General features: G+C 46.6%; 1 protein-coding gene across 1 annotated transcript in view; it reads right to left on the minus strand.

The window, feature by feature from the left end:
• Wwp2 (WW domain containing E3 ubiquitin protein ligase 2) overlaps positions 1–26,193 on the minus strand; it is a 118,379-nt gene that overhangs the window by 10,053 nt on the left and 82,133 nt on the right. Inside the window, exons 9-11 of the mRNA XM_052166192.1 lie at positions 14,328–14,417; positions 5,746–5,920; positions 1,233–1,287 (exon numbers count right to left, since the gene is read on the minus strand). Coding sequence (XP_052022152.1) covers positions 1,233–1,287; positions 5,746–5,920; positions 14,328–14,417 — 320 coding nt within the window. The remainder of the gene's footprint in view (positions 1–1,232; positions 1,288–5,745; positions 5,921–14,327; positions 14,418–26,193) is intronic.

Raw genomic sequence — 26,193 nt, forward strand, 5'->3', positions numbered from 1 at the left:
CCGTCCAGACTCCGGTCACCAGCTGCCATTGGGCGCATAGACTCCTGCTTAGCTAGATACACTCTCTCCATTCATGTCAGGACCCCGAAGTTCTGCTCTCATGCTTGACCTGCTAATCCTTGAGGTGCCACCAGTAACCTTACACTGGGGGCCAGAGAGCCAGCCAAGTCATCTCTGTGCACGGGGATTTGCTAGCTAAAATCAAGAATCCGTAGGCTTTTACTAACCAATATTTCCTGCTAGGATAGGGAGCCTCTTGGCACTCTGGAATGTATCCGGAGTTCACTGATACTCTAGGGAAGTTGACAGAACCTCTTAAATTACTGCCAGGGAGCAGCTGTCTACATTGAGATCTAGCCCCAAAGTAGCACATTCTGGAGATGCCCTTGATGTCACTGTCAGCGTCTCAATGGCTCTCCGCACCCACGTAATAGCATCTGTGAGCACACAGGTAAACCCAACAGCCTGCCTGCTCCTGTGCAAGCTGCTCCCTTTGGCATCAGGGACAAAATCCTGCTCAGCTCAGAAAGCTGCAGAATTTCTAACTAACGGCTCTTGTTTTTGTATAGTACTGATTCCTAAAATAGCCATGAAGCCTACAGTCTCTCCCAGGTCATGGATGTCTGGCCCTTAATGGACACCCATGCCTTAACTCTTGGCGAGTCATACCAAGGACCTGGGATGGGTGAGGAGCTGATGACAAGGAATGTCCAGCCACTGGGCAGCAGTGCTACACTCTCAGGACTGCCAAACAGTGTACAACTCTGTGCCCCTGTGGTCTCGTTCACAATGGGACCATGAGCAAAAGTGGTTGACACTACTCAAAATTAGGCTGGTGTCCATGCTCCAGTGTCTGAACTGCAAAGAAGAAGACCTGTTAAGACAGTGATCTCAATCAGTGTCACAGACAGAAAGAACTCTGCATGGACCTGAGATATGCCAAAATATCTGGGATTTGGTAGATTCCTGAGTGACCACCCTGAGACTCAGGACTCAGACACAAGAGTAACTTGGAGAACTCCTTCCTGGGGTTATACAGCTCCCTCCGTTAGCTGTGGCGGGTAACTACTGCACAGGCGAATGCTGCTGGCTGTACTACGGCCATCATTCCAAATGGGTGTTCTTAGCACATCTTTCAGTGCAATGAAGACTCAAAGCATAGACAGCACATGCAGGAGATGGGGACAGAATGGTAAGACTGCCAAACAGAAAGCCAGCAATGCAATACTTACCCCAGCCAGGTGGGAGGGGGCCCAAGGGATCATGGTCAGTCGAAGCACTCGAAGACTAAACACAAGAAACAGTAGAACATAGATGTTAAAAAAAAAAGACTCTGGTTTAACTCAGTAAGCAGACCAATAGAAGTAAAAAGCCAAAGACTCACTTCCACATTTTAGCCCTTAACAGAGAATGTAGTGGGACCTCAGACAGCATCTGCTCCTTTAAAGTCTTTGTTTAAGAAAAACCAGAAAAAGAATCCTATGCGCACTAAGAGGACTAGGGACAGGGAGAGCAGGTGGGTTTTAGAGGTGCCCTGAGGATGTGGGCAGGAGCTCCAGGCAGAAGCAGGTCTGGGCGAGCATGGCAGGGCGGCTCCGGGCAAGCTCCCCGCCAGCTCCCTGCCGACCCCTGCTCAGCTCCTGCTCCTGCTCTCGGCGGCCAAGGCAGCTCAAATCCTCACCACCTCCAACTTTCTCCAAGAACCACACACAGGAGGGGAAAAAATACTGCAGGCCTTTCCAATGAAATCATTCCCACAAGCCCTGCCCACGCCCAGGGCTTCCTGGCTGGGGCCCGGCCCTCCTCCCACCACCTCCCTCCTGGGTGTGCAGCATCCACCCAGACTGAGGGCACTTTCATGCCCAAGCCCCTCACCTCCCCCAGAAATGTTTTCCTTTGCCTTCACAAAGCACCTTTATTCTTCCTGCCTGAACCTGAAGTTGCTCAGTGTTCTGTGTTTGCCTGTCTGGGGAGTTGGTGCTGGGACTGGTGAACGAGACGGGGGAGGGGCTCCAGGACGTCAGGCCCACTATTTACACTAGCCGGGCAGCCTATTACTGCTTCAAGGTCCCCAGGGAAGGGCTCAATAGATGGAGAGGCCTCGAAGCCTCAGGGAAGCAGGGGTACACTGTCAAAAACTTCTAGTTAGATAAAACAACTATTGTTTGACCCCGTTCTCTCCCCCACTCAAGCATTTTTATTTCACTTACTAGAATTTAATCATCATATTAGGGGATCAAGTTCTAAATGCAGACTTCAGGCTGCAGACCTGGCTGGCTCCATCTGGGGATGACAGAGCCACACACAGCACCAGCAGGAGAATGAATGGGGCTCAGTCTGGCCTTGTGCAAATCCTGGTGGTGCTCCACTGCCAGCCAACCCCACTGCAGCCCTCCCTACCCCAACTGAAGGGACAGAGAAACTTTCTTCCCAAGGTGGCAACACAGGCTCCTCTTGCAAGTAATTCCAACAGTAAGTCTTGAAACCATAGGTTCCTTGATGGGATACAGCCCCTTTCAGTAGAGGGCCTCCTGCCAACTGGCACAAAGGAAGCCCTGCAAAGTTGGGGGAGCTGGCCTCGTCTTGATGCCCATTACCAACTCTAGCCCAACTCAGATCTGCCTCAACACTGAAGCCCGATTCACATCAGGCTTCTGGGTGTGTCTAGGCATTAGAAAGGCGGGCGTCATTGAGAGTTAGCACCTCAGAATACTCCTGCTCCACTCACTAGTTAAGGGTGTAAGAGTCTTCCTGAAAGCACTTAGCAGGACAAGCTGAAGAATGAATAGGAGACCCGTGCATCCAGTAGACACCAGGCAAACCAAAGGCGGTGGGTGGGACAGGCATGACTGTAGCCATAGGGATTCACACAGGCTAGGAAAGCTCTTATCACTGAGCACACACCCAGGCTGCAATTGAAACAAGCCAGGTGTGGTGGTGCACACCTTTGATCCCAGCGCTTGGAAGGAAGGCAGAGGTAAATGGGTCTCTGAGTTCAATGCTAGCCTGGTCTACACAGCAAGCTCCCGGCCATCCAGGCTATGCAGAAAAAACCTGCCTCCAAACAATGAAAGAAAACTACAAAGAAAGAAAAAGAAGGGGCAATTGGCTTCAGACTCTAGAATGTATAGCTAATGTATAAACTACCCCAGGTTTTAGCAGGATATCTGCTACCAGCGGCAGGAACGGAGTCAGGGGCTTCTATGCACCTGATACTTAACTCTGCAACCAGGATGAAAGGTTACTGATGGTACAGAACTTGGAACCAAAATATCCATCAGCCTCTTTTTTTTTCTTTTTTCTTTTCTCTCTTCTCTTCTCCTCTCCCCTTTCCTCCCCCCTCTTCCTCCTCTCCTCTTCTCCCTCCCCCCACCCCCTCTAGATTGTGGAGACAGGGTTTCTCTGTGTAGCCCTGGCTGTCCTCACTCTATAGACCAGGCTGGCCTCAAACTCAGAAATCCTCCCACTTCTGCCTCCCAAGTGCTGGGATTAAAAGTGTGCGCCACCACTGCCTGGCCAGCCAATTCTTGTCTTGAAATGAAATTCTCTCTATAGCTCAAGCCGGGTTCAGACTGGGGCTCGAGTGGCCTCCTTAACGCAATTCCCAATGTGGGACCCCAGGTGTGACGCTGTTCCTAGCTAAGACCTTCACTGCCCCTTGCTCTTCTTTGTTTGGTTTTGTTGTTTCCATCCCAAACGTTATATGATGTTGGCTCTCCTTCACTAAGTGGGTCTTTATTGAATTTCCTGGTACCCTCCAGTTATTATCCTATCAGCTCCACTATCACACACACCCTCAGCCTGTAGGAAGGACAGAGAAGAAAAGACAGAGAGGGAAGGGAGGAGGGACCAGAACGAAGAACCCAACAAAAGCACTTGAACCCATGGACTCTAATGGTGATTTTAGTTATAGCTAAAGTGGATCAGATCACATGACTTTTTTGGGTAGTTTTTCTATCAGGTACATTTTACAACTCAAATCATACTTTGCATCATGAGCAGAAAACCCCAAGCAAACCCCCACACCTTCAATGAGCAATGCTCCTTCTCATCTCCCAAGGGTCCAAGAGTGTCCCACAGAGAAGAGCTGGACAGGCACACAGACAGGACAAGGGGACTGACTGACGCCCAGAAGGGACCTCCTGGAGATATAGGTAACTCTGAGAGACAAGGTCCTTCATAATCAGAAACACAAACGTGACTGCTGAACCACCTTCCAGGGGTAGAGGCGCACACAGATGCAGCCATGAGCCAGAAAGCTCATGTGAGTTCAACTCCCTCAGGGATTAAGCACTAAGTCCCAGGAATATTTTGAGATACAAACTCAGCAATAAAGAATGTCTAGCAAGCGCAGCCGAGGGCAGGAAAGACTCTGGGAAGGCCAGGAGTGCAGAGAAGAAGGCGGGCATCATGTTTGCAGGATGGACCTGATGGACCAGAGCAAACTCCAGGTGCCTGAGAGGCCTAAGGGCTCTGCAGGAAAGACAGAGCCGGCTGCTTCTGAACAGTGCAATGTGGGTATTCCTAGCAGGAAGCACAGAACAACCTGGGTCAGAGGAGGACATTGTGGAATGAGGACAGAGGTGCCTCATGAACAGCAGCCAGCGGGACGGGACGGGTGCTGGTGCAGTGACACATGTGTCCTCGGTGTCCTGAGTGGACCACAGCAGGAACACAACACAGGGCAAAAGGAGCTGGCAAGGGCAAAGCAAGCACAAACACAGGCAAGCTAACCCAGAGCAGCAAAGGACCATGGGCAGTTAAAAGGAAACCACTAGAAATGCAGATGCTAGTAACCCAGGGACTGTGGGAAAAGTGTGCACACAGAGGCAGGCCCAGGAGGGAAGGCGGGAGCTCTGGATGTCCTGCACTCCCATTCTAAACTGTATTTCATGCTCCTTAAGTGCAGCGAGGAACAAGATCTCAGTTTAAGCCCAGCAAGAGAAGGAACGGGAAGGGGGTGCTGCTAGCACAGTATCAGTTCTTACTCTTCCTAGTCAAACCCCGGGCTAAGGCCAAACCCCAGAATAGCTGTATGAAAGCAAGCCTTCGTACTTGTAACCAGGACACGGCACCATAGCAAATAAGAGGGGAAACCAAAAGCAGAAGAAAACCAACAGAGACTTCTAGAGAAGACCAAAAAAAAAAAAAAAAAAAAGTAGGGGGGGTGGGTCTAGCGTGTCTTTTTTCAGTACAAGACATCTTCTGTTTCACAGGAACAAGGTGAGTCCATGCAGAGCCTCCACATCTGCAGCTAAGCCATGAAAACCATTCCAGGAACCCTAAAAGGAAACTGTTTTGCATTTAAATTGCACCTCCCAAGATGCTTCTCCTCCCAAACCAAACATCTACCCAGAGTTCCAGATAAAATGAAAGAGATGGGCGAAAAGAAAACCTGCAAAAAGACCAAGCAGAAGTGAAGCCACATCTAAAAGAACCTGAGGTCTGGGCCAGAGACGGTCACTCTCAGCACTCTAACAATTAGAGAAGTTAGATAAAGACCGAGGGGGTGGAGGTGCTGCCACAGGCCTTCTAGTTTGGGAGCCAAGACTACTCATGGCAAGAAAGATATCAAATCCAGCTTCAGACACAGTGGGGCACTGACCAGAGGCAGTTCCTAAGTTACAAACTTGAGGAATCTCGAGGCGATGAGTGAAGTCTGCTCAGCACTACACTGTGTGTGTGGCTGCAAACACCAGCACGCAGGAGTCACTCTCGCACTCTTGGCAGCTCCCGCCCTCTCACCTGGTAGAGGAATCTTTGGCTGAAGTGCTGCATGGCCCCCTGCAGTTGACTGCGCTGGGACTGCCACTGCTCGTAGTTCCGCACGTACTCAGCAGTGGGCCGCTGCCAGGTGGTTGTCCGGGTGTTGTGGTCCACGTAGTACAACCTCCCTCGGGGGTCTGTGCGCTTCTCCCACCTGGAAACAGGAGCTCAGACTGAGTACGTGACCTCACCATCCTTGCTGCTCTCCTCCCCCCCAAATTCTAAGAATGTTCTAAGGAAGTCTTGCAAGGAGTTGAAATGTCTTGGGCCACAAGTGGGCACATGACCTAAGACCTATGCTGGGACAATCAAAGTGAATCTCAGAATATTTGCTTAGAATTTGAGGAAAGAAAAACAGTCTTTCACCTTTTCTGAATGCATGTAAGAAAGCACATGACCAACTGTCATTTGGTCACCTATACAAGGTGGCCCAGTAGATAGAGGGACAGAAAAATGGAAGACAAGCTGGCCCTTGAGTCATAGTCCTGAGATGCAAGACCTAGGCTCACTAGGTATCAGGGAATCTAAACTTTCCATCACAGGAGCTGAAGACTCCCTGTAATGCCTAAGACACACTGGGCATTGGCTTGTTGGTTCCGAGAAAGGGTCTCACTGTGTGGTCTGAGCTACTGTGTAACGCACTAGATTCATGCTGGCCTTGACCTCAGACACCTTCCTGCCTCTGGCTCTCGAGGGCTGGGATTAAAGGTATATGCCACTATGCCCAACTTTGGATACTAATTTCTGTGCTTTATTTCTTTAAAAGGATAGGTGACTTCTCGGTGCCACTGGCATCTTGGTGCCTTGGGCATCCCTCTCCACGCACTCCCTCTAAAGTGGACAGCTGTATGTCTACAACACTCTGCTCTGTACTGTTGTCCCAAGTCATCTTATTCTTCCTTCCCCACAGGACTTGCCATGGGCTCTGGCTTGGGTCCAGGGAGTGCTGTGAGCTGCACCCACCTTTCCTCTGGGCTGGCTTGCTCTCATATGGTGAAGTAAATCACACAGTACACCCTGAGTAGGGGCTCCAAAGGCAAGTGTCTGGAACCCAGCATGTCTGAAGACGCCTTTATTCCATCCTCCACAGTGGAATGGTAAAGCAACAGGAAGCCATTTTCCATCCTTAATGGGATGGCCCACTCCAGCTGCTGTGGCATTCCTGACTTCCAATACTTTCTCTGTTGTACCCCATTTTCTCCCTCTGGAAGCGTCCACATCTATTCCTGGCACCCTGAAATTCCATTAGAGGTGGTTTGTGTGGGTCATTCTTTATTTTCCAGGCTGCACCCTGTTAATCTGCACACTACATATTTCCATTTTGGTAATCCTTTTCTTTTTGTTTTTTGAGACAGAGTCTCACTATGTAGCTACGGCTGTTCTGGAACTCATTACGTAGACCAAGATTGGTCTGCTTCTGCCTCTCCAGTGCTGGGATTAAAGGTGTGCACCACCATGTCCAGTGCTTTTTTTCCTTTAAAATTTTTTTATATTACATTTTATTTAATGTGTGTGTCTGTCTGTGTGTGTGTGTGTGTGTGTGTACCAGACTGCACATGTGCATGTATGGTGGGGGGTGGGGGGATACAGTTCAGGAGTCAGTGGGTTCCAGGGATTGAACTAAGGTGAGTGGTCAGCACTTTCACCCATCTTGCCACGCCCCCGTTTGGGCAGTTTTCAACTTCTGTTGTAACAGTCACTTCCTATTCTCTGTTCGTCTGTTCTCGCTTGCTCATACTTGGGGACCAGGCTGCTTAAACTCATCTTCTAATTTTCATCTCTCCAAACATTCTAATGTGTTTCGGTTTTCTTTTTTGTTTGTTTTTTTTGGTGGTGGTTGTTGTTTTTTGGCTTTTGACATGGTCTCATGTGGTTCAGGCTGGCTTGCAGCTCATCATGTAGCTGAGGATAGCCTTGAATGCTGATCTTCCGGCTTCTGCTTCTCACAAACTGAGATTATGGGGCTGGACTGTTGATTCATAATTGGCTAAGACCATTGCTGCTCTCACAGAAGACTCGGGTTCAAGCCCAACGCCCCACATGGCAACTCGCCATTGTCTTTCTCTCCAGCCTTGGGGATCTGACACCTTCACAGACAAAACACTCCCACACATAAGATAAAAACATGCAAATAGAGAGAACCCACTGAACTAAGCTTTGATTTTCTTATCTCTACACATGTTACCTTTGAAAGACTACTGCTTAGGGCACGGTTTATTTCATGATCCCCTGTTCATATCCCCAGGCTGAATTTTAATTTTCCCCTCAAACCTTTGAGGATAATAATTAAAATTTAGAAGCTGGGCCAGACAGTGGTGGCACACACCTTTAATTCCAGCACTTGGGAGGCAGAGGCAAGCAGATTTCTGAGTTCGAGGCCAACCTGGTCTTCAGAGTGAGTTCCAGGACAGCCAGGGCTACACAGAGAAACTCTGTCTCAACCCCCCACCCCCCCAATTTTTTTTTTTTAGAAGCTGGGCATGGTGGATCATGCCTGTAATCCCAGTATTCCAGAAACAGAGACAGAGGAATCACTGTGAATTCAAGGCCAATATTGATAACCATATCAACAACAATTTAGCTTTTCTTTTTCTTCTTTGGGGTTGGGGAGCTCTCTGTGTTATTAATACTGAGTCCCTCCACACCCCATCTGCTGCTCTTGTGTACAGTCATATCTAGACCCAGGAGCGAGGCTGAGTATGCAGGTGGGAGCTATAGATGTGCTTGTCGTTACTGAGGCAAAGGCTTAATTAGCTAGGCCATTTGAGGGTCCTCAAATGTTACAGTCTACAGTTCTCCTCCTGCAGGCTAGCCAGTTTCTCCGGCAAAAAACCCTCCAGTCTTCACCCTAAGGCATGGTTTCTTCGGTCTACTGCTACAGTTATGGCTGTGCCCAAGACTGGTCCAGTTCTCTGAGAAGCTTTTCAAGGCCATTAATAACTACAGGACTGTGTGTGTGTGTGTATGTGTGTGTGTGTGTGTGTGATGTGCTGAGGCAACACACAGGACTGATGACTGACAACAACCTGAGACTTGAATGTTGCAAAAACAACACAAAACCGTGAGGTGCGTCCCAGGTTTTCTCCTCACCCACAGCTCCTCAGGGTCTTTAGAGCTCTGTGTTGAAAACAAATAGATATTCATGCTGCGGGCTTTCTCAGCTCTACCATTACCTGTCTACAGAGACACTCTGGTCAACATCTCCTTGTGTGTTGTTTATCCGTCTCCCTCTTCCTCTAGTCCCTTCATTCTTCCATGACCATCTCTCTGATCTCTTGGGCCTCCATCGCCTAGGCCTGCACCACAGGCATGTGCTACCATGCCGGGCTATCTCCTATTTTTGGCCATTTGTGCTTTTCCTAAAATAAATTTATTGCCATTCAGCAGGGTTTCAGGAAGAATGGGATAAATACATGTTTAATCTACATATTTACCTAGTCCTTCACTATCGTGAATTTCAAACTTCCTTTTTTATGACGTGTGTGTGTGTGTGTGTGTGTACGTACATACATGTGCTGCATACATATGAGTGCTCTTGGAGGCCAGAAGAGGGTCCTCTGGAGCTGGAGTTACTGTAAGCCACCTGACATGATGCTCGGACTTGAACTCAGCTCTTCTGAAAAACACTCTCAGCTACACCACTTCTAGTTCCAAAATGTCAAGCTCCTAAGCTGGATGACTGATCCTTAAGAACCCAGCCGTGTCTGAGGGCCCAGTCAGCCTGTTCACTTCAGCTCTGCTAAGCACACGTGGAACATAAGGTTTATTCAAGCCTTCCCCTCCCAGAACCACTTCCGGCACACTATTTATGTGCCCACATGCACACGGGCACCTCTCTCTCTTCTGCCTAGCTCTGGTCTGAGCACTGCTCAAGACTGGCCAAAGAGCACAGGATGTATCCTTGGTGGCCAGATGCAATACTTCATGCCCCTGAAGAAAAGGACTGGGCCGCATACACGTTGCCATGGATTTGCTGTAACAGCACAGGCGAATCCTGCTGGCTTTACTATAGCTAAGGACTCATAAAGTGCTTCTCAACCAGAGATCTGCTGAGATAATGGTTTTATCTGATGTTTTAAGGTCAATATGGTTGTGGTCATATCTCACTCTGCCCTGGGCAGAGTTCACTCATTAATGGTGTTCAATGTTTATGTCCTTTCTACAGTTCCTACTATACAAGGAAGCAAGAGCCCTTTACTTAAAATAAACTGTGTTGAGATCAAGACGGGTATCTCCCAGGGGCACAGCAAAAGTATCCTGAGGAACTAGGATGGAGCTCGGTTGGCAGGGGGCTTGCCTGTCACTCATGAAACCCTGAGTCCTGTGCCCAACACTGCATAAACCAGCTGGGGTAGTACACACTGGTCATCCCAGCATTTGAAAATTAGAACCAAGAACATCAGAAGTTTGAAGTCAGCCTTGGCTGTATATAGCAAGCTTGAAAGCACCCTGGGTTTATAGAGTCTGTCTCAAAAAAAAAAAAAATGCAAGAAAGGCTGGTTGGTATCCCACTTTCATACCTCATGAACCCGTCAGCCCCAGTCATTATTAGAACTCCACCTTTACTTCAGCTCCACCCAAATGCTTAACAGATCTACACATTCACTAGGACTAATGACATAAGCCTTTAATCCCAGCACTTGGGGGGCAGAGGCAGGAGAATCTCTTAAGTCAGAAGCCAGCCTGGTCTACAGAGCGAGTTCCAGGACAGCCAGGGCTATACAGGGAAACCCCATCTCAAAAAAATCATAGGATAAAGGAAGGAAGAAAGGAAGGAAGGAAGGAAGGAAGGAAGGAAAGAAGGAAAGAAGGAAGGAAGGAAGGAAGGAAGGAAGGAACAAACAAACAAACAAAGAAACAAAGCAAGCAAGCAAGCAAGCCCAAACAATGTTTACACATCCTATAGACTAGAGGGTTCAGCAGTGTGCAGCGATAGTACACTTTATAACATTCCTGTTCTCAAGTTCAAATGTGCGAGTCATACTGTTAACTTAATGCTTGACCTGTGACACAACTAGAGATTCAAACACTGTGTCTTGGACAATATGGAGCAATACTGCCAACTGTCTGGTCCAAAGCCCCCTTTCCCTCAAAAGGGCAGTGCTGGGGACATTGCTCTATACAGAAGGACTTTGGCCAGGTAAGCAGAAGGATTGTTACAGGCCTAAAGATTTCAACTTACTACAAGAGCATATCTTTATGGACTTTCTGCTCACCAAGAACCACACTTAATCCTCCGAAGAACTCCCCTATGGTTCTCCCAAAGTCAATTACAAGCACACCTAGTTCTGGGTCAATATGGACAGTGTGTGCCACCTCAGATCCCGCCCTGCTGACCGCCATGTAACACTGGCTTGCTCTCCACCATTTTGCTCTTCCCAGAGCCTCCCCTCCGCTCTCTAGAGGGCCTTGGCAGCCTGATCCCAATACATCTTTCTCTCTGCTCGTAGGGTGCTCTAGCTCTGAAGTCTGAGACACCATCATCACTTACACGAACAACATGGTGATTTTACTGTAGCAATGTTTTGTGTTTTCAAGACTAGATCTCACTATGTAGCCCTGGCTGTCCTGAAACTCCCTATGTAACCTGGCTGGCCTCACAGAGATCTACCTTCCCCTGCCAACACTTGGGAATAAAGGCATGCGTTACTATGCCTGATTAATGACATATTTTAGAAGTATGTGTTGAAATATGAGTAAATGATAATGCATAGGGTCTGCCTCAAAATAACCCAAACTAAGACAAGGAAGGGTGGTGACTGGAAATGTTTCCTATAAAGTAAATATTTAAAACTCTCTGTTGCAGTCATTTGATTGTGCCACTGAAGAATGAAAGCAGCCATTAAAACCATCAACTCAGCCCCCAGGAGACAGAACACCATAGGTTCAAGGACTGCCTGGGCCACTTCCAGAACAGCAAGGGCTTCGTGTCTCAAAGAAACAAAAACAAATAAACCAATTAAAAAACAAAAAACCCCAATCAACCAACCAAACAAACAAAACAAAAACAACAACAACAAAAAAACCAAAAACAACAACAACCCCCCAATTGGTCCAGATAACACTCAGGAGCCAGGGACAGGAGGAACTATGCTGAATTGCATGCCAGCGTGCTACACATCAAGCTCTGGGCCAGCCAGGGCTACACAGAGAGAACCAATCTCAAAAACAAAACACCAACCAACCACAACAATAAACCTCCCCATAACCTCTGTGTGGCTGGGAGGTACAGCACCTGTCAATCATGCTGACCACACCCAAGGAGCTGGGTGTGGTTCTCCTAACCAAGGAGAGGAGGGGAGGGGAGGAGAGGGGAGGAGAGGAGAGGAGAGGAGAGGAGAAGAGAGGAGAGGGGAAGGGAGGGAAGGGGAGGGGAGGGGAGGAGAGGGGAGGGGAGGGGAGGGGAGGGGAAGAGAGGGGAGGGGAAGAGAGGAGAGGGGAGGGGAGGGGAGGGGAAGGGAAGGGAGGAGAGGGGAGGGGAGGGGAAGGGAGGAAAGGAAAAGTGTGCAAATGAATGTAGCTATGTTCTAAGAAATGTTTATTTACAAAAATCGGTGGAGGGCTGGATTTATCCCCTTGCTGTAGTAAGGCACCAACCCCTGGTACAGAGAAAACAACACTGGCCCTGAGTATGAGGGCTCATACTATTCTCTCTGTGTATACCTGAAGTTTTCCACAGTAGTATAAAATTTTCCATCATTTCTACAATAAGATGTAGAAATTAGAGAAAAAAAAAAACTTTAACAAGCCAATATTTAACTTTGGTAGCCTTCACTTGACTTCAAGTCCAAGTAGAAACAGAGTGAGCACTACAGATGATAAATGGGGAGCACCACTCCCAGGCAAGCAAGGAAGAAAAAAGGAAAACCGGTGCTCTACTGGACACTGGAGCAAGGCAGCATGTGTACCACCTGTGGAGCCTGACAGTGAGGTGGGATTTGTCTGGCACACACCTGACAGCTGACCTTAAACACAGAGGCTCTCCCCAGAGTCCGCACAAGCCACAATCCTTTCTCTGGGCAAATTGGGAGGACAATGTTCATATTTATACAGAAGCTTTTCATGGCTACACTGGGGGGGGGGGTGGTTAAGGGCATTCTTGCGAGCAGAATGCATTCCCTTTTGTAAGCTCTCAAGACCAGGACACACATGTGGAAAGAACTCTCTGTCCCTGGCAGACAGGAAATCAAACCCTTTTTTTCTTGAACTTGGACAGTCTCCCCACTGGGAAGTCTCTGTTGGCCTTTGGTTTTGGAGCATCTACTGTGTTCTCACCACGCACAGCTGAATTAGGAGCAGCCCACTTTTCGGGGCAGGCTGTACAGGGAAATGCAGCAACTCTCTTTTTCTTTGTACATGCATATATATGCTGCATTTATATACACATTCATGTGTATATGTACATATGTATGTATATGTATACCTTGTATGAAGGGCAGAGGTTGATGTACATGTTCACGTGTATATGTACAGATATATGTATATGTACACAGGTAAGAAGGGCAGAGGTTGGCATTGGTGTCTTCCTCTGTTGCTCTCCATGTTATTTTTGGAAGCCTGGACCCAGACTTGGCTAGACTAGCTGGCCAGTGAGCCACAGGGATCTTCCTGTCTCTGTCTCTGGTGTTGGGATTACAGATGCACACTACTGCACCTGGCTTTTTAGATGGGTGTTGGAATCAGAACTCAGCTCTGTCATGCTTGCATAGCAAGTATTTTTCCAACTGGTCCATACCTCCAGCTATTGGTCCCATCCCTCTGTCTTTTTCTTTCTTTTCTTTTTTATTTTCTTCCTTTTCTCTTCTCTTCTCTTCTCTTCTCTTCTCTTCTCTTCTCTTCTCTTCTCTTCTCTTCTCTTCTCTCTCCCTTCCTCCCTCCCTCCCCTCCTCCCTTCCTTTCTTGTGGTTTACTTATGTTTATATGTATGTATGTGGGTGTGTGCATAGTATGGCTGCCCCCAGAATCTAGAAGACGAAATCAGACACTCCAGAGCTGGAATTACAGGTGGTTATGGGCCACCTGACATGGGTGCTAGAAACTGAAGTCAGGTTTCTGGAAGAGCAGTCAGTGCTCATAACCTCTGAGAATCTCCCTAGCTTCCAACCTTTTTTCTTAATCACCCTGTACCTATTTAACTCCAAAGACCTGAAACACATTATAGAACATCCCAAGAAGGAAGGCTGAATTAAGATGACTGGAGAGGAAAAGTCCCAGAGACCCAGGGAAACTGCTGCCTCTGAAGGAAGAAACAGAATCGCCAATCCACACGGGAGTTAGAGAGCTAACTAAGGGACCTCAAGGCCCAGGAGGCTCCTTAAGCTCTCCGGCTCCAGGACTCCAGAGTTCTCTCAGTACTGAATACACACAGTAAGAAAGCTCTTGCCCGTGAGTCAGGGCCAATGCAAGGCCCGTGGAGGAAAAAGGACAGGCTGGAGTTGAGGGGAGACTGGAAGGAAGGGAAAGCCAGCAAAGAGAAAACAGGGTAAGATGAAGACAGCATTCTGGAGTGGCGGATGCCCGTGGGAGAGTCCGGGTGCCCAATCTAGAGTCTTAGGTCTTACCCTGGAGGAAGAGGCCGCTCCCAGGTGGTGGTCTTGGTATTGTGATCAACATAATAGACACGCCCGTTGGGCAGCTCTCTCTGTTCCCATCTGGAAAATAAAAACCAAGGGGAGGCGTGACACTTCAGTTGAAAGGTACAGTCCCAGTTACGAAGGAAGTCCTTCACTATGGAGGGGCTCAAAGGAATAACACCAAAGGTGTTCCCTTGACATTCAAGGTCAGCCCACCCAGTGTTATACCAGCTCTGTATGACTGCTGCTAGAACCCTTTTGACAAACTACATTAGTGTCCCTTTATAACAGATATTATTATAAATTCTCCCAAAGCACCATATGCCTGCATTGCATGAGTTTTTCTTTCTTTTCTTAAAGATTAATCTTTAATTATGTATGTGTGCATGTGTGTCTGTGAAGGGCGCATGCGTGTGAGTGCAAGTGTCTGAGAGAGCCAGGCTGGATCCCCTGGAGCTCAGGCTGCAGGCAGCGGTGATCCACCCAGCCTGGGACCGGATCCCCTGGAGCTCAGGCTGCAGGTAGCGGTAATCCACCCAGCCTGGGACCGGATCCCCTGGAGCTCAGGCTGCAGGTAGTGGTGATCCACCCAGCCTGGGACCGGATCCCCTGGAGCTCAGGCTGCAGGTAGTGGTGATCCACCCAGCCTGGGACCGGATCCCCTGGAGCTCAGGCTGCAGGCAGTGGTGATCCACCCAGCCTGGGACCGGATCCCCTGGAGTTCAGGCTGCAGGCAGTGGTAATCCACCCAGCCTGGGACCGGATCCCCTGGAGCTCAGGCTGCAGGTAGTGGTGATCCACCCAGCCTGGGACTGGCGCCATAGCCCTCTGAAAGGGCATTGTATGTTCTTCATCACCGACAGGCCAACTCTCCAACTGTTCCGTGGATTTGTCTCTTTTTTAAAAAAAAAGATTTTATTGCTTTTATGTATGTGAGTACACTGTATCTGTCTTCAGACACATCAAAAGAGGGTATCAGACCCTATTACTGATGGTTGTGAGCCACTATATATGGTTGCTGGGAATTGAACTTAAAACCTCTGGAAGAGCAGTCAGTACTCTTAACCGCTGAGCCATTTCTCCAGCCCCTACTCTGTGGGATCTTCAAGTCAGTTCTTCTTGAGTGGTATATGAACAAAGATGCCTTAAGAATAGGATGGAATCTGAGGCTGTTCTCCTCTTAAAATGAACTTCTAACAAAAATTTTCAGGCAGTTTCTGAGTTTCATTGACTTCTCTAAAAGTTTACTGATGGACGACTCCCTTCTGCCTTTTAAGCTGCTTTAAAAAAAAAGTATCATGGGGCTGAGGGATGGCTGAGTGGTTAAGAGCACTGGCTGCTCTTCCCGAGGAGCCAGCTTTGATCCCGGCACTCACCCACACAGCTCACAAAGTCCAGCAGCAGGGTATCTGACAGCCCCTCCCGGCCTCACATGACGCTGCATGTGTGAGGTGCACACACTTAACGCTCGGGCAACACAAATGCTCAAAGTCAATAAAGGAAATAAAATCTCAAAATAGTATGTCACTAGTTCTGTTCCTTTAGTGCTGTATATATTTGTGATGAAATCTTATTGATTTATCTATATTGAGACAGGGCCTCACTATGTAGCCAGTGACATTTATTTTTAAACTGTAGGATTCATCAGCTGAGAATCTTTTGAATAGATTTACACAATCCAGGAACATAGTGCACTGTCACCTGACAACTGGGGTTCCGTCTGTACACGTTAATATAATACTGAGGTGCTAAGGTGGCCCCTGGATGCTAATGGAAGGCAGGCAGTGGGTGGCTCAGAGCCAGCCAACTCAAGCACCAAACACACGGCTAAGTCCATTATCCCAACCTTGCTGGCTGTTACCCAGTCACAGCCTGGCAATGACCACACTTATGCAATTACAGAAACCTATACAAAGGATGCACAGGGTTGACACAATGTTTCTCCATGAAGGATGTGAACAGGCTGATTACCCTGATTTCACTTACTTCTGTGGGGCACTGTCTGGTCTTTTAGGAGGACACTTAATATAGTCTATGCTGACGAAAGGCTTGTTTTAAAATGCTGATTGCTATGTGTCTGTATGTGTGTATGATACATGCGTGCAGATGTATGTTTGTCACAGCATGCACAGGAAGGTCAGCAGACAACTCTCCCGAGTTGGCTGTCTCCTTCCACCTTTCCATGGGACGTGGGGATTGAACTCCGGTTATCAGGCATGTGAGGCACGCGCTTCAGTGCTGAGCTGTCTCACTGGCTCTGCAGTGTTTCTTTAAGATGGAAATGTGTTTCAATGTAACTTGTACTTGAGAGAATGAAGTGAGCAAAATGTCTAATCTGTGCTTCATAACTTTTCCTGTAAGAAACAGAGAATGGAAACTGCCCCTCAGACTTACTCACACAGAAACATTCAAAGCCCACAGGAATCCACCACAGAGATGGGGTGGTCCAGGAACTTAAGGCCATCCTCAGCTACACAGTAAAATTTAGGATAGCCCACGCTACATCAAACATTGTCTTCAAACCTTATAGAGCACATGCCTTGTATGCAGAAGACCATGGGAACTATTCCTAGCACCGTAGAACATTAAAACAGGCTCAGGCCTAGTAACACTGCTCTGCTCATTGTTTAAAACTGTCCATTTGATAAGGTGTCCCCATCCTACTGTTTTGAAGCAGGGTCTTTTTATGTAGCCTGTGCTGGCTTCAAACTCAGCATCCTCCTGTCTCAGCTTCTTGTATGCTGGGATTTATAGTCATGTATTACCAAACTCGGCCTGGAATACCCTTCTTTAAAAGATAAAATATCTGTTGTAGAAACTGGAGACTTAAAAAAAATCAAACAAACAAACAAACCCCGTGAACACATTTTTCTTTCAGTATAGAACTCATCTTACACGCAGTGTCCATCTTAACTTTCATTCCACTTGAAACAAGGAAAACGGCTTTAACATACCCTGCCTACTATTTTAATCCAAGATAGGCAATTCCAAGCAATGACTGCCTTTAACCCACACAGTGGTATTGAACTTCCAAGATACAAAATTGTGTTAACCCCCTTCCCTACAGCCCGACAAGTTCTAGCAGCTCTTTTAGCACACAGGCCTAGGAGAGCTCTGCCCTCCCATCTTTGATCACAGCTGATCGTAGGAATGAAAGTCTCTCTTTCAGGGACTGCTATTGTCCAGCCCTGCTCCGTATCCTTATGAACCCTCTCACCAGACTCAGCTAGCAAAACAGTGGAGGAACAAGACCTTCCTTCCACCGCCTTGTTAAGATCTACATTTTTCCTTTTCAAATTGGACTCCTGCTCAGACTAAATGACTGTGTGGGTCTTCCCTGACCCCTGACCTGGCTTGCCTCCCTTTCTTTGAGAACTCTCGCTCTTCCCTTACCTGCACAGCTATTCACGAGTCACACAGATCCCTTCCCTCATTCACTGAGCACAGTGGGCCACTTCTGTCAGCAGCCACACGAGCCCCTGCTTCTGCTGACCCACATAGATTAAGCCTCCCGACTGTCTTGGCTTGGTCTCCTCATGCCAAGAAAACGATACTGGCTTTGACTTTGTCGGCATATCCCTGCCAGGGGTTAAGTTCCTGTCCCTTCTAAGCATCTTCCTCACACTGAGATGAAAAGCCTTTTCAATCCACTGCGTGGGTTTTGCTCGGTGCTGCATCCGGGTCGAGCAGGTTCTGTCTACCCCACTGAATAGCTGTCTTTGATGCTCTCCGAAACGGTGTTCAAAGCTGCTAGTTTGTTTCAGGTCGCTACCCAACACATTGCTCCTTGGCCCTCGGTGAACGACACCCAGCTGAACGTGGGCAAAAGCGGGTCTTATTTTTGAAAAAATTTAAGACGTGATCTCCGATTTCATTACGGCAATTTTTCTTTTCCCTTCATTCCTTCACTCTGATGTGTATCTTTCACCCACTGTTCCTAGCCACCCCACAATCACCACACCAAAGAGTTACAGGTCAAAACAAACAAATGCACGCTCAAGTCCATCATTAGGATGATGTCAGTTAACTCTCTCCTCAGCTATCTAATAGATCACCGTCAGCTTGGTGTGGTACACAGAGTCTCAGCACTGGGAGGAAGAGACAGAAGGATCAGCACTTCAAGACTGCCTGAGCTAGAGAAACTGTATCAAAACTCTGTTAGTAGCCAGCTTAGTTAGCAAGCAGAAAATTTCCTCAAAAGTAATTCTCCATTAAAAATCCACAGGAACTGAGTGTTTCACTAACTGCAAATACAGAGTATGTTCAATCACCCTGACCTTAGTCCTGGGTTTGGACAGAATCTCAGTTTCACCAAAAAATAGGATAAAGCTGGGAATGTTGATAATGGCAAAGAGTTAAGGCTAGTGTTAGGGCTTTTCCTAAATAACCTACATAAATGCTCAGAATGCAGTCTGAGAAAAAGTATTGATTATATGTAGTCACTAATGTACTTGTTTTTATCAGCCTAGGCACTGAGTGTTAATAGCCCTTTCAGTCAAAGAAAACCTGTTTTTCCCATTAGAAAACAAAGCCACCAGGAAGGTGGTGGGGTGAGAACACTAGTCAGAGTAGAAAGAGTTAACAAGTCAATGGATATGATCAAACAGATTATATAAATTATATGAAATTTTCAAAGAATAATTTAAAATGCAATTAACAAAAAAGAGACAATCAAAAGATTGAGATGGTGATATGTACGTATTCATAATTTCCAAATTCTATAGGCTAAATCAGGGAGATCCTGAGTTTAAAACCAACCCAGATTACCTAGTGCAATGGTTCCCAACCTTCCTAATGCTGCGACCCTTTAATACAGTTCCTCTGTGGTAGTGACCTCCAACCATAAAATTATTTTTGTGGCTACTTGGTAACTGTAATTTTGCTATTGTTTGAATCGCAACGTAAAGGTAATGTAGGGCCCAGTTACCTTCACACTGACGCCTGGCTTTAGTGGGGTTTTTCCTCAGCAGAGTAGGGACTGTGTTCAGCAACATCCTTCTCCTGGGGCCGTTCCTGAATTCTGAACTAGAACTTCAATCTAAGCACACTCATTTCCTTTTAACAACTACAAACAGCATTTTATGTCCCCTAAGCTCAGGATGTCAGAGGAGCAGCTACTGAGTTTCCTGAATTAAGCCTGTTTTCTTTTTCTCTTCCACCATCCTGTCCATTTTCTTTGCCTTAGGAAAAGCCCCAAGTGGAGTCTGGCAACATTCAAATAAAAGCTTTTACAGAAAATCAAGACAAGTCTTAGAAATGGTCTCTGTAACACACATGCACACATACACACACACACACACACACACACACACACTTTTCAAATGGAAGGTTGCCAACATAGGTAGATAATCTGAAAACATTGGCAACTTGTTCAATGACCCTTTCTATATTAATCCCCTAAAAGTTAGCAAGTTTTCTCCTAGAACAGAGCCCAAAGGAGACAGTCACCATCAGAGATGGAGCTATAGAGTGTCTATTACGGTTCATCAGTTGTGGCAGAGACCCTGAATGGCCCCAATGGTGCAATGAGAAATGCTATTTCTATACTAGGGTGATTCCACTCTCAAAGCAAATTGGAAACAAAGTTATTCAAATGTTTGCAACATACTGGACAGAAAAGTCTATTGAGAAAGTCACACCTGAGTTTGAATAGTAGAGGCTGGGAAGATTAGCACGGATGCTTGCCTCTGGCCTTGAATTTGATCCTGGGACCCCCACAGCAGAAGGAGAGAACTGACTCTTGGAAGTAATCTCTTACCTCTACATGCTCACAAAACAAATGTAATGAAAATTTAATTATATAAATGTACTGGTTAAATCTAAATTGACCCTGTATGATTAACATACTAAGAAAAAGACACTGTCAGTTAAACAATGGCATTCCAACATTTCTAAGCATATGCTGATATTAAAGAAGATAAAATGTCAAACAGAATGTGGATCTACAACGGGGGCTGGAGAGATGGCTCAGTGGCTGAGGACATCCCCTGCTCTTCCTGAAGGCACCTGGTTCCCAGCGTCCCTGTCAGGCAGCTCACTGCCACTCCAGTTCCAAGAAATCCAAAGTTTCTGACTCCTTAGGGCAGCTCACTCTGGAGCACATATCCACACAATTAAAAATAAAAGTTAAATCTTTTTTTTTGGGGGGGGGTTGGTTTTTTTGGATTTGGTTTTTTCGAGACAGGGTTTCTCTGTATAGCCCTGGCTGTCCTGGAACTCACTCTGTAGATCAGGCTAGCCTCGAACTCAGAAATCCGCCTGCCTCTGCCTCCCAGAGTGCTGGGATTACAGGTGTGCGCCACCACCGCCCGGCTAATCTTTTTTTTTTTTTTTAAATCAACAAAATGAGGTATCTGTATGTATGTAAGAATGTTATAACTCAGAACAAGGAGGAACATTGGATAAACACACACATGCCCAAACACATGCATGTACCACCTGTGTGCACAATCATTTTTAATTAATGTTAAAGTTGGCCAGGCGGTGATGGCACCGCCTGTGATCCCAGCACTCTGGCAGGCAGAGGCAGGCAGATTTCCGAGTTCGAGGCCTGCCTGGTCTACAGAGTGAGTTCCAGGACAGCCAGAGCTATACAGAGAAACCCTGTCTCGATAAAACCAAAATCCCAAAGTCAAAAAAAAAAAAATTAACATTAAAGTCGATTTTATGTGTATAGACGTTTTGCCTGCATGTCTGCATGTACATCACGTGTGTATGACTCATGCCAGAAGGTCAGAAGCGGGCAATATATCTCCTGGAACTGGAGTTAGGATAGTGTGGGTCTCCTGTGGGTGTTGGGAATTGAACCTGGGTTCTCTGAAGAGCAACAAGTGCGCTAAACTCACAAGCCATCTCTGCAGCAACAAAGCATTATACATGGTAAAAAGACAAGCTGTAGCCTAGGAAAAATATTGGCAATATATATAATTGGATTATCTAGCACATATTAAGAATCATAAAGAAAAAAAAAGCTGTGTGGTGATGGCTCACTCCCTTCATCCTAGCACTCGGGAGGCAGAGGCAGTGGCCTCTCTGAGTTCCATGCCAGCCTGGTCTACAGAGAGAGTTCCACAAACAAACAACAAAGAAGCCATGAAGCCACATGTCCTGCCTCAGTACTGAGGAGGCAGAGCCCGGAGGATAAGGAGTTGCAGTCAGACTCCTAGGCTGCAGAACAAGTGCAAGGCCATCCTAAACTATCAGAGATCCTATCATAAGTAAACTAATCCTGCAGATTAAAGAAGAAACCACAGGGACGGAGCAACTGAGTAGCAGCTGAGAAGATTTGCTGTTCCTGCAGAGGACCTGGGTTCAGTTCCCTTGTACCTACATAGTGACTAACACTGTCCATAACTCCAACTCGAGTTCCATGACACCAGGGCACATATGTGGCATGCATGCATACATGCATGCATACATACATACAAGATTCATATACACGATAGATACATACATACATACATACATACATACATACTTACATACAAGATTCATACACATGCTATTAAAATAAATAAAACTTTTTTTTTATTTGTTTTTTTTCAAGACAGGATTTCTCTGTATAGCCCTGACTGTCCTGGAACTCACTCTGTAGACCAGATTGGCCTCGAACTCGGAAATCTGCCTGCCTTTGCTTCCCAGAGTGCTGGGATTAAAGGCATGTGCCACCACTATCTGGCAAATAAATCTTTTTTTAAAAGAGAGAAACACAAATAGCCAAATAGAAAAGTAGAACAAAAATCACACCAATAAGACAATTCATAAAGAAACAAAATATTAAAGAGTTTCAGTAATACTCAAAGAAATTAAAATTCAAACCACGAAAAGATGCTAATTCCTTAGATTGGTCCAATGAAAAGGAGCTGACAATGAATTTTAGCAAGACCACCCAAAGCAGAGCGACTCCACAAGCCAACCTGAGGAGCAGTTTGAGAGTGGTCTCCCACAGACACTGACGGTCTGTGCTGCAGGAAGTCCACTTCCAGAACAGTTTGCCTTTCTTGTCATTTTGCTTTTTGTTCGTTTTTATGGGTATGATAGCATCACACTCCTGGCTGTCCCAACCTTGTTGTATATACCAAGCTAGCCCCATGCTTTAGATCCTCCTGGATCTGCTTTCTGAGTGTGTGCTTTTATATCTAAAGTATGCAATCGCATGTCATCATTAGTCCAGTTTACTATACAGTGCCTGGCAAAACTATTAACTGGGCATTACTTCCCTGCCTCTAACCTCTTAAGACAGTGCTGGACTCCAGCCCAGAGCACTAATGTATGTTAGACAATCAATTTACCACTGCGCTGCAGGGCCAGCCAGTCCCAGGACAGTTCCTACAGAAACAAGCAAGCAAACGAAAGGCACATACAGGAGAAGGCCTCACTGCAGCACGCTGCAAGTTTAGAGAAGTGAGATTGCACATGCTTCTGCTGTTCGTACACAGAAAACCACTCGGCACACCCTGAGTGTGGATGTGGCCACATGTTAGGTAAATCCCGCACACATCAGAGAAGGGCATAAAGACTTTCAAGGTCTTTTGGAGCGGGTAGGGGCATTTATTTGTTTGTTTGACTGTCTGTCTGTCTATTTATTTAGGGGTTGGGGTACATGGCACTTGTGGAAATCAGAGGACAACTTGTGGGAGTTTGGCTCTCTCCTTCCGTCTTTCAGGTTCCAGGGAGCAAACTTGACTCATCTGGCTTGGTGCTGTGCACCCTTACCAACTAAGGCGCCCCTCCCCGCCTGCCTCCTAGTCACATTTTTATCTGCATGCTTCTAATAGCTTACAAAAGTACAAACACATATTATACTGTCATACTACCAAAGTCTTAGACATCTGTCACCTTGGTGTCAGTATTGTCACCCCAGGTGAATTGTTCAATATGTCCTCAACTTGCAGGGTGAAGACAAAAAAAAAGCTAACTCAGCCGGTGTGGTGGTGGCGGCGCACGCCTGTAAGCCCAGCACTCTGGGAGGCAGAGGCAGGCGGATTTCTGAGTTCGAGGCCAGTCTAGTCTACAGAGTGAGCTCCAGGGACAGTCAGGGCTATACAGAGAAACCCTGTCTCGGGGGGGGGGGGGGGGGGGGGGGGGGGGGAGGATCTAAAAACCAAAAAACCAAAAGACCAAAAAACCAAAAGAAGCTAACTCTCTGGGTTGAACTCAGCAATCCCCAACTCAGTGCAGAGTTCATACCATCTGATGGCTTCTATTAATGGTCAGGGAAATTACACAGGGGCACATACAAACATCAGTGCTTAGCTCTAGAGAGGCCTTTGACCCTGCGGTGTTATGTCTGCACCCCCATGCCCCTCCTCCCAGCCCTGACAATCAAGGATCCTGTTTGCTTTTGCTCTGTGTTGTTTTGTGGGGTTTGTTGTTTAGACTTTTGAAACAGGGGTTTTTTCACTCTGTGGCCCAGGCTGGTTTCAAACTCAACAATCCTCCTGCCTCAGCTTCTCTAAATTGCTAGGATTATAGGTGAGAGGCACCACACTCAACTCTATGGACTTTTATAAGATCAAATTTTAAATCAAAATAAGGAATGGGTAAGAGTGTGCAGTCCACTTACATATCTATCCACCTACACTGGCCACTCCATCTCCCTAAACCACAGGGGGATGCTGATGATGCCAAGATGGGCACTGAAGGCCTTATTCTTGAGGAGCTCACAAGAAAGTACAGTAAAAATGAACTAATGAGTACATGTGACTGCATACCTTAGGTATAAAAGAACACCTCATGACCCAGTAAGTCCACTGGGAACTGCAGAGTCTTTTAGAAGGAAGACAGAATATGCACACTTGAGTTATCTAAGCTTGTAATAATCTTTTTGGGGGTCAGGAAACAAAACCATATACCACAATAACACAAGGTATGGAAAGGGCACAGTCTCCCAATATAACTCTTTAATCCCAAGCTACTCAAAATGTGGTCCATGGTCCCAAACGTTAACAGTCCTGGGCCTAGAAGCAGGTTCCATAGCTTTTAGAAACCACCATGTCTTTGACCTTGCCTCTTCATCTAGATATGTAAGTGATCACTTGAACAGAAGAAAAAACAAAAGCAAGCTTTCATCATAGGTGGACAATCTGGAAGTGAATGAGCGCAACCCGCCCAAATGGCATGCTCTTCATTAACAGCTTGTGTGGCACTGTAAAAGGCTCTGAGTGAGGAGAATTTTGGTCAAAGCCAAACTCAAGTTTGGAGTGAGATTCAGTGGAACAGGCTGTCTTGTAACTTAGCAGATGCTCCAAACTCCCCCATCTTTTTGAGCTCCTTTACAAGGCGCCAGAGAACTCTCCAAGGCTGTCTCAAGGTCCTCAAAGTCCACCTAATGAAGCAAGGGGCCTCCAGCACAGGGAATGGGGACAGGGCAGATGGCAAATGTGAAAGGGCTAGAAAACACCACTCCATTAATTCTACTCTGAGGCAGGAAACAGAGCAGCCAATGACTTGGGGAGAACAGGGATGGTGTGAAATGGAATTGAGGTAAGTCGGCAGTCCAAACACAACGCCCTCTCTTCTGTAAGAAACCACAGCCATGTGCTAGCTGCCAGGGTAAAATAATGTGCCTCTGTGTGAGGAACTCAGAGCTAAAAAACTGGGTCATAATGGGGGTTTGTACAAGCCATGCACACATGGGCTGTTCATGAGTATTCCGTCTCCAGAGTGGGTTCTGACACTGAGAAAAACCAGACACAGGGCCAACTGACCAAAGTGGCCACATTGTCTACCCCCTGCCTGGACTACTACCTCACGTGTGTCCAACACCCCCTTTTCAATATGCACTTACAACCTGGAAACTCTACACCCTTCCAGTAGCTTCTTTGGGGCAATTAAGTGAAAAGTTTTAGGGGGTGGGAAGGAGGACTTCAGACCTGGGGAGAGAAAGAGGCCAAGGAATGTTGTATTTGGCCTTAGGCAGCTTAGGTTTCAGAAGCCCTCAGCCGGGAAGCACACAGATGTGTGCAACCAGTCTTTCCTGCTATAAATTTCAGAAGACCAATGTGGCAATTCTTGGAATCCCTGTGAACCTTTTCCATCCCTCAGCAAAGGAGATGGAAGATCTGAGAAGATAAAGTTGGTAACAGAGTTACCCAAGGCCCAAGCAAGTACTCTAGTTTGTTCAGAAATACTTCAGTCTAAGAGAGGGCATCCAGTGACTAGGATGAGTGCTCTGACCTGTGACAGACACAGCCGAACCCAAAGCCAGGCAACCCCGAGATGGAGGGAAATGTAATATTCTGTCACAGATGTTCTCTCTTTAAAGTCTCAGAAGCAGAGAAATTCATCCAGGTGAAAGGGAAAACGAGAAAATGGGGGGGGGGTGAGATAACATTTAGACTATGCATTACAAGCGGGTCCTGGGCCTACTTTGTGCAAAGTTCCTAGACACCTACAGTCCACAATGACAGAGGGACTTGATCAAGCAATTACAAGTATAAGAAAAGACATGCATACATATCTTACATATGTCCATATATACATGCATGTCTACCAGGGACAAGAAAGGGCTGATTCCTTCCTGAGGATTGTCATTAACCTGAAACTTAAGGAATTAAAAGTCAAGACATCGAGGAAGTTTTGAGAGAAAACCATCATAGGGGAGGATCCTCAGTCTGGAGAGAGGGTAGTTCATGGCTCAAACTAATTTATTAGGACAATAGCTTAGAGCACAGGAGAGTGGCTTCCATGGAGGCTGATGGGTAAATGGAGCCCCATTTGTCAGAGATTATCAGTTTACTTAAGGATTTGAAAAATTATCCCTAAAGACAATAGGAAGAAATGTGGCATTTCAAGCAGGAAAGTTGATGCTTAGAGTTTTACTTTAGAAGATTAATATAAAGAAAAACAATGG

Source organism: Apodemus sylvaticus, chromosome 21, assembly GCF_947179515.1.
Source record: "Apodemus sylvaticus chromosome 21, mApoSyl1.1, whole genome shotgun sequence".
In the NCBI taxonomy this organism is placed as follows: Eukaryota; Metazoa; Chordata; class Mammalia; order Rodentia; family Muridae; genus Apodemus; species Apodemus sylvaticus.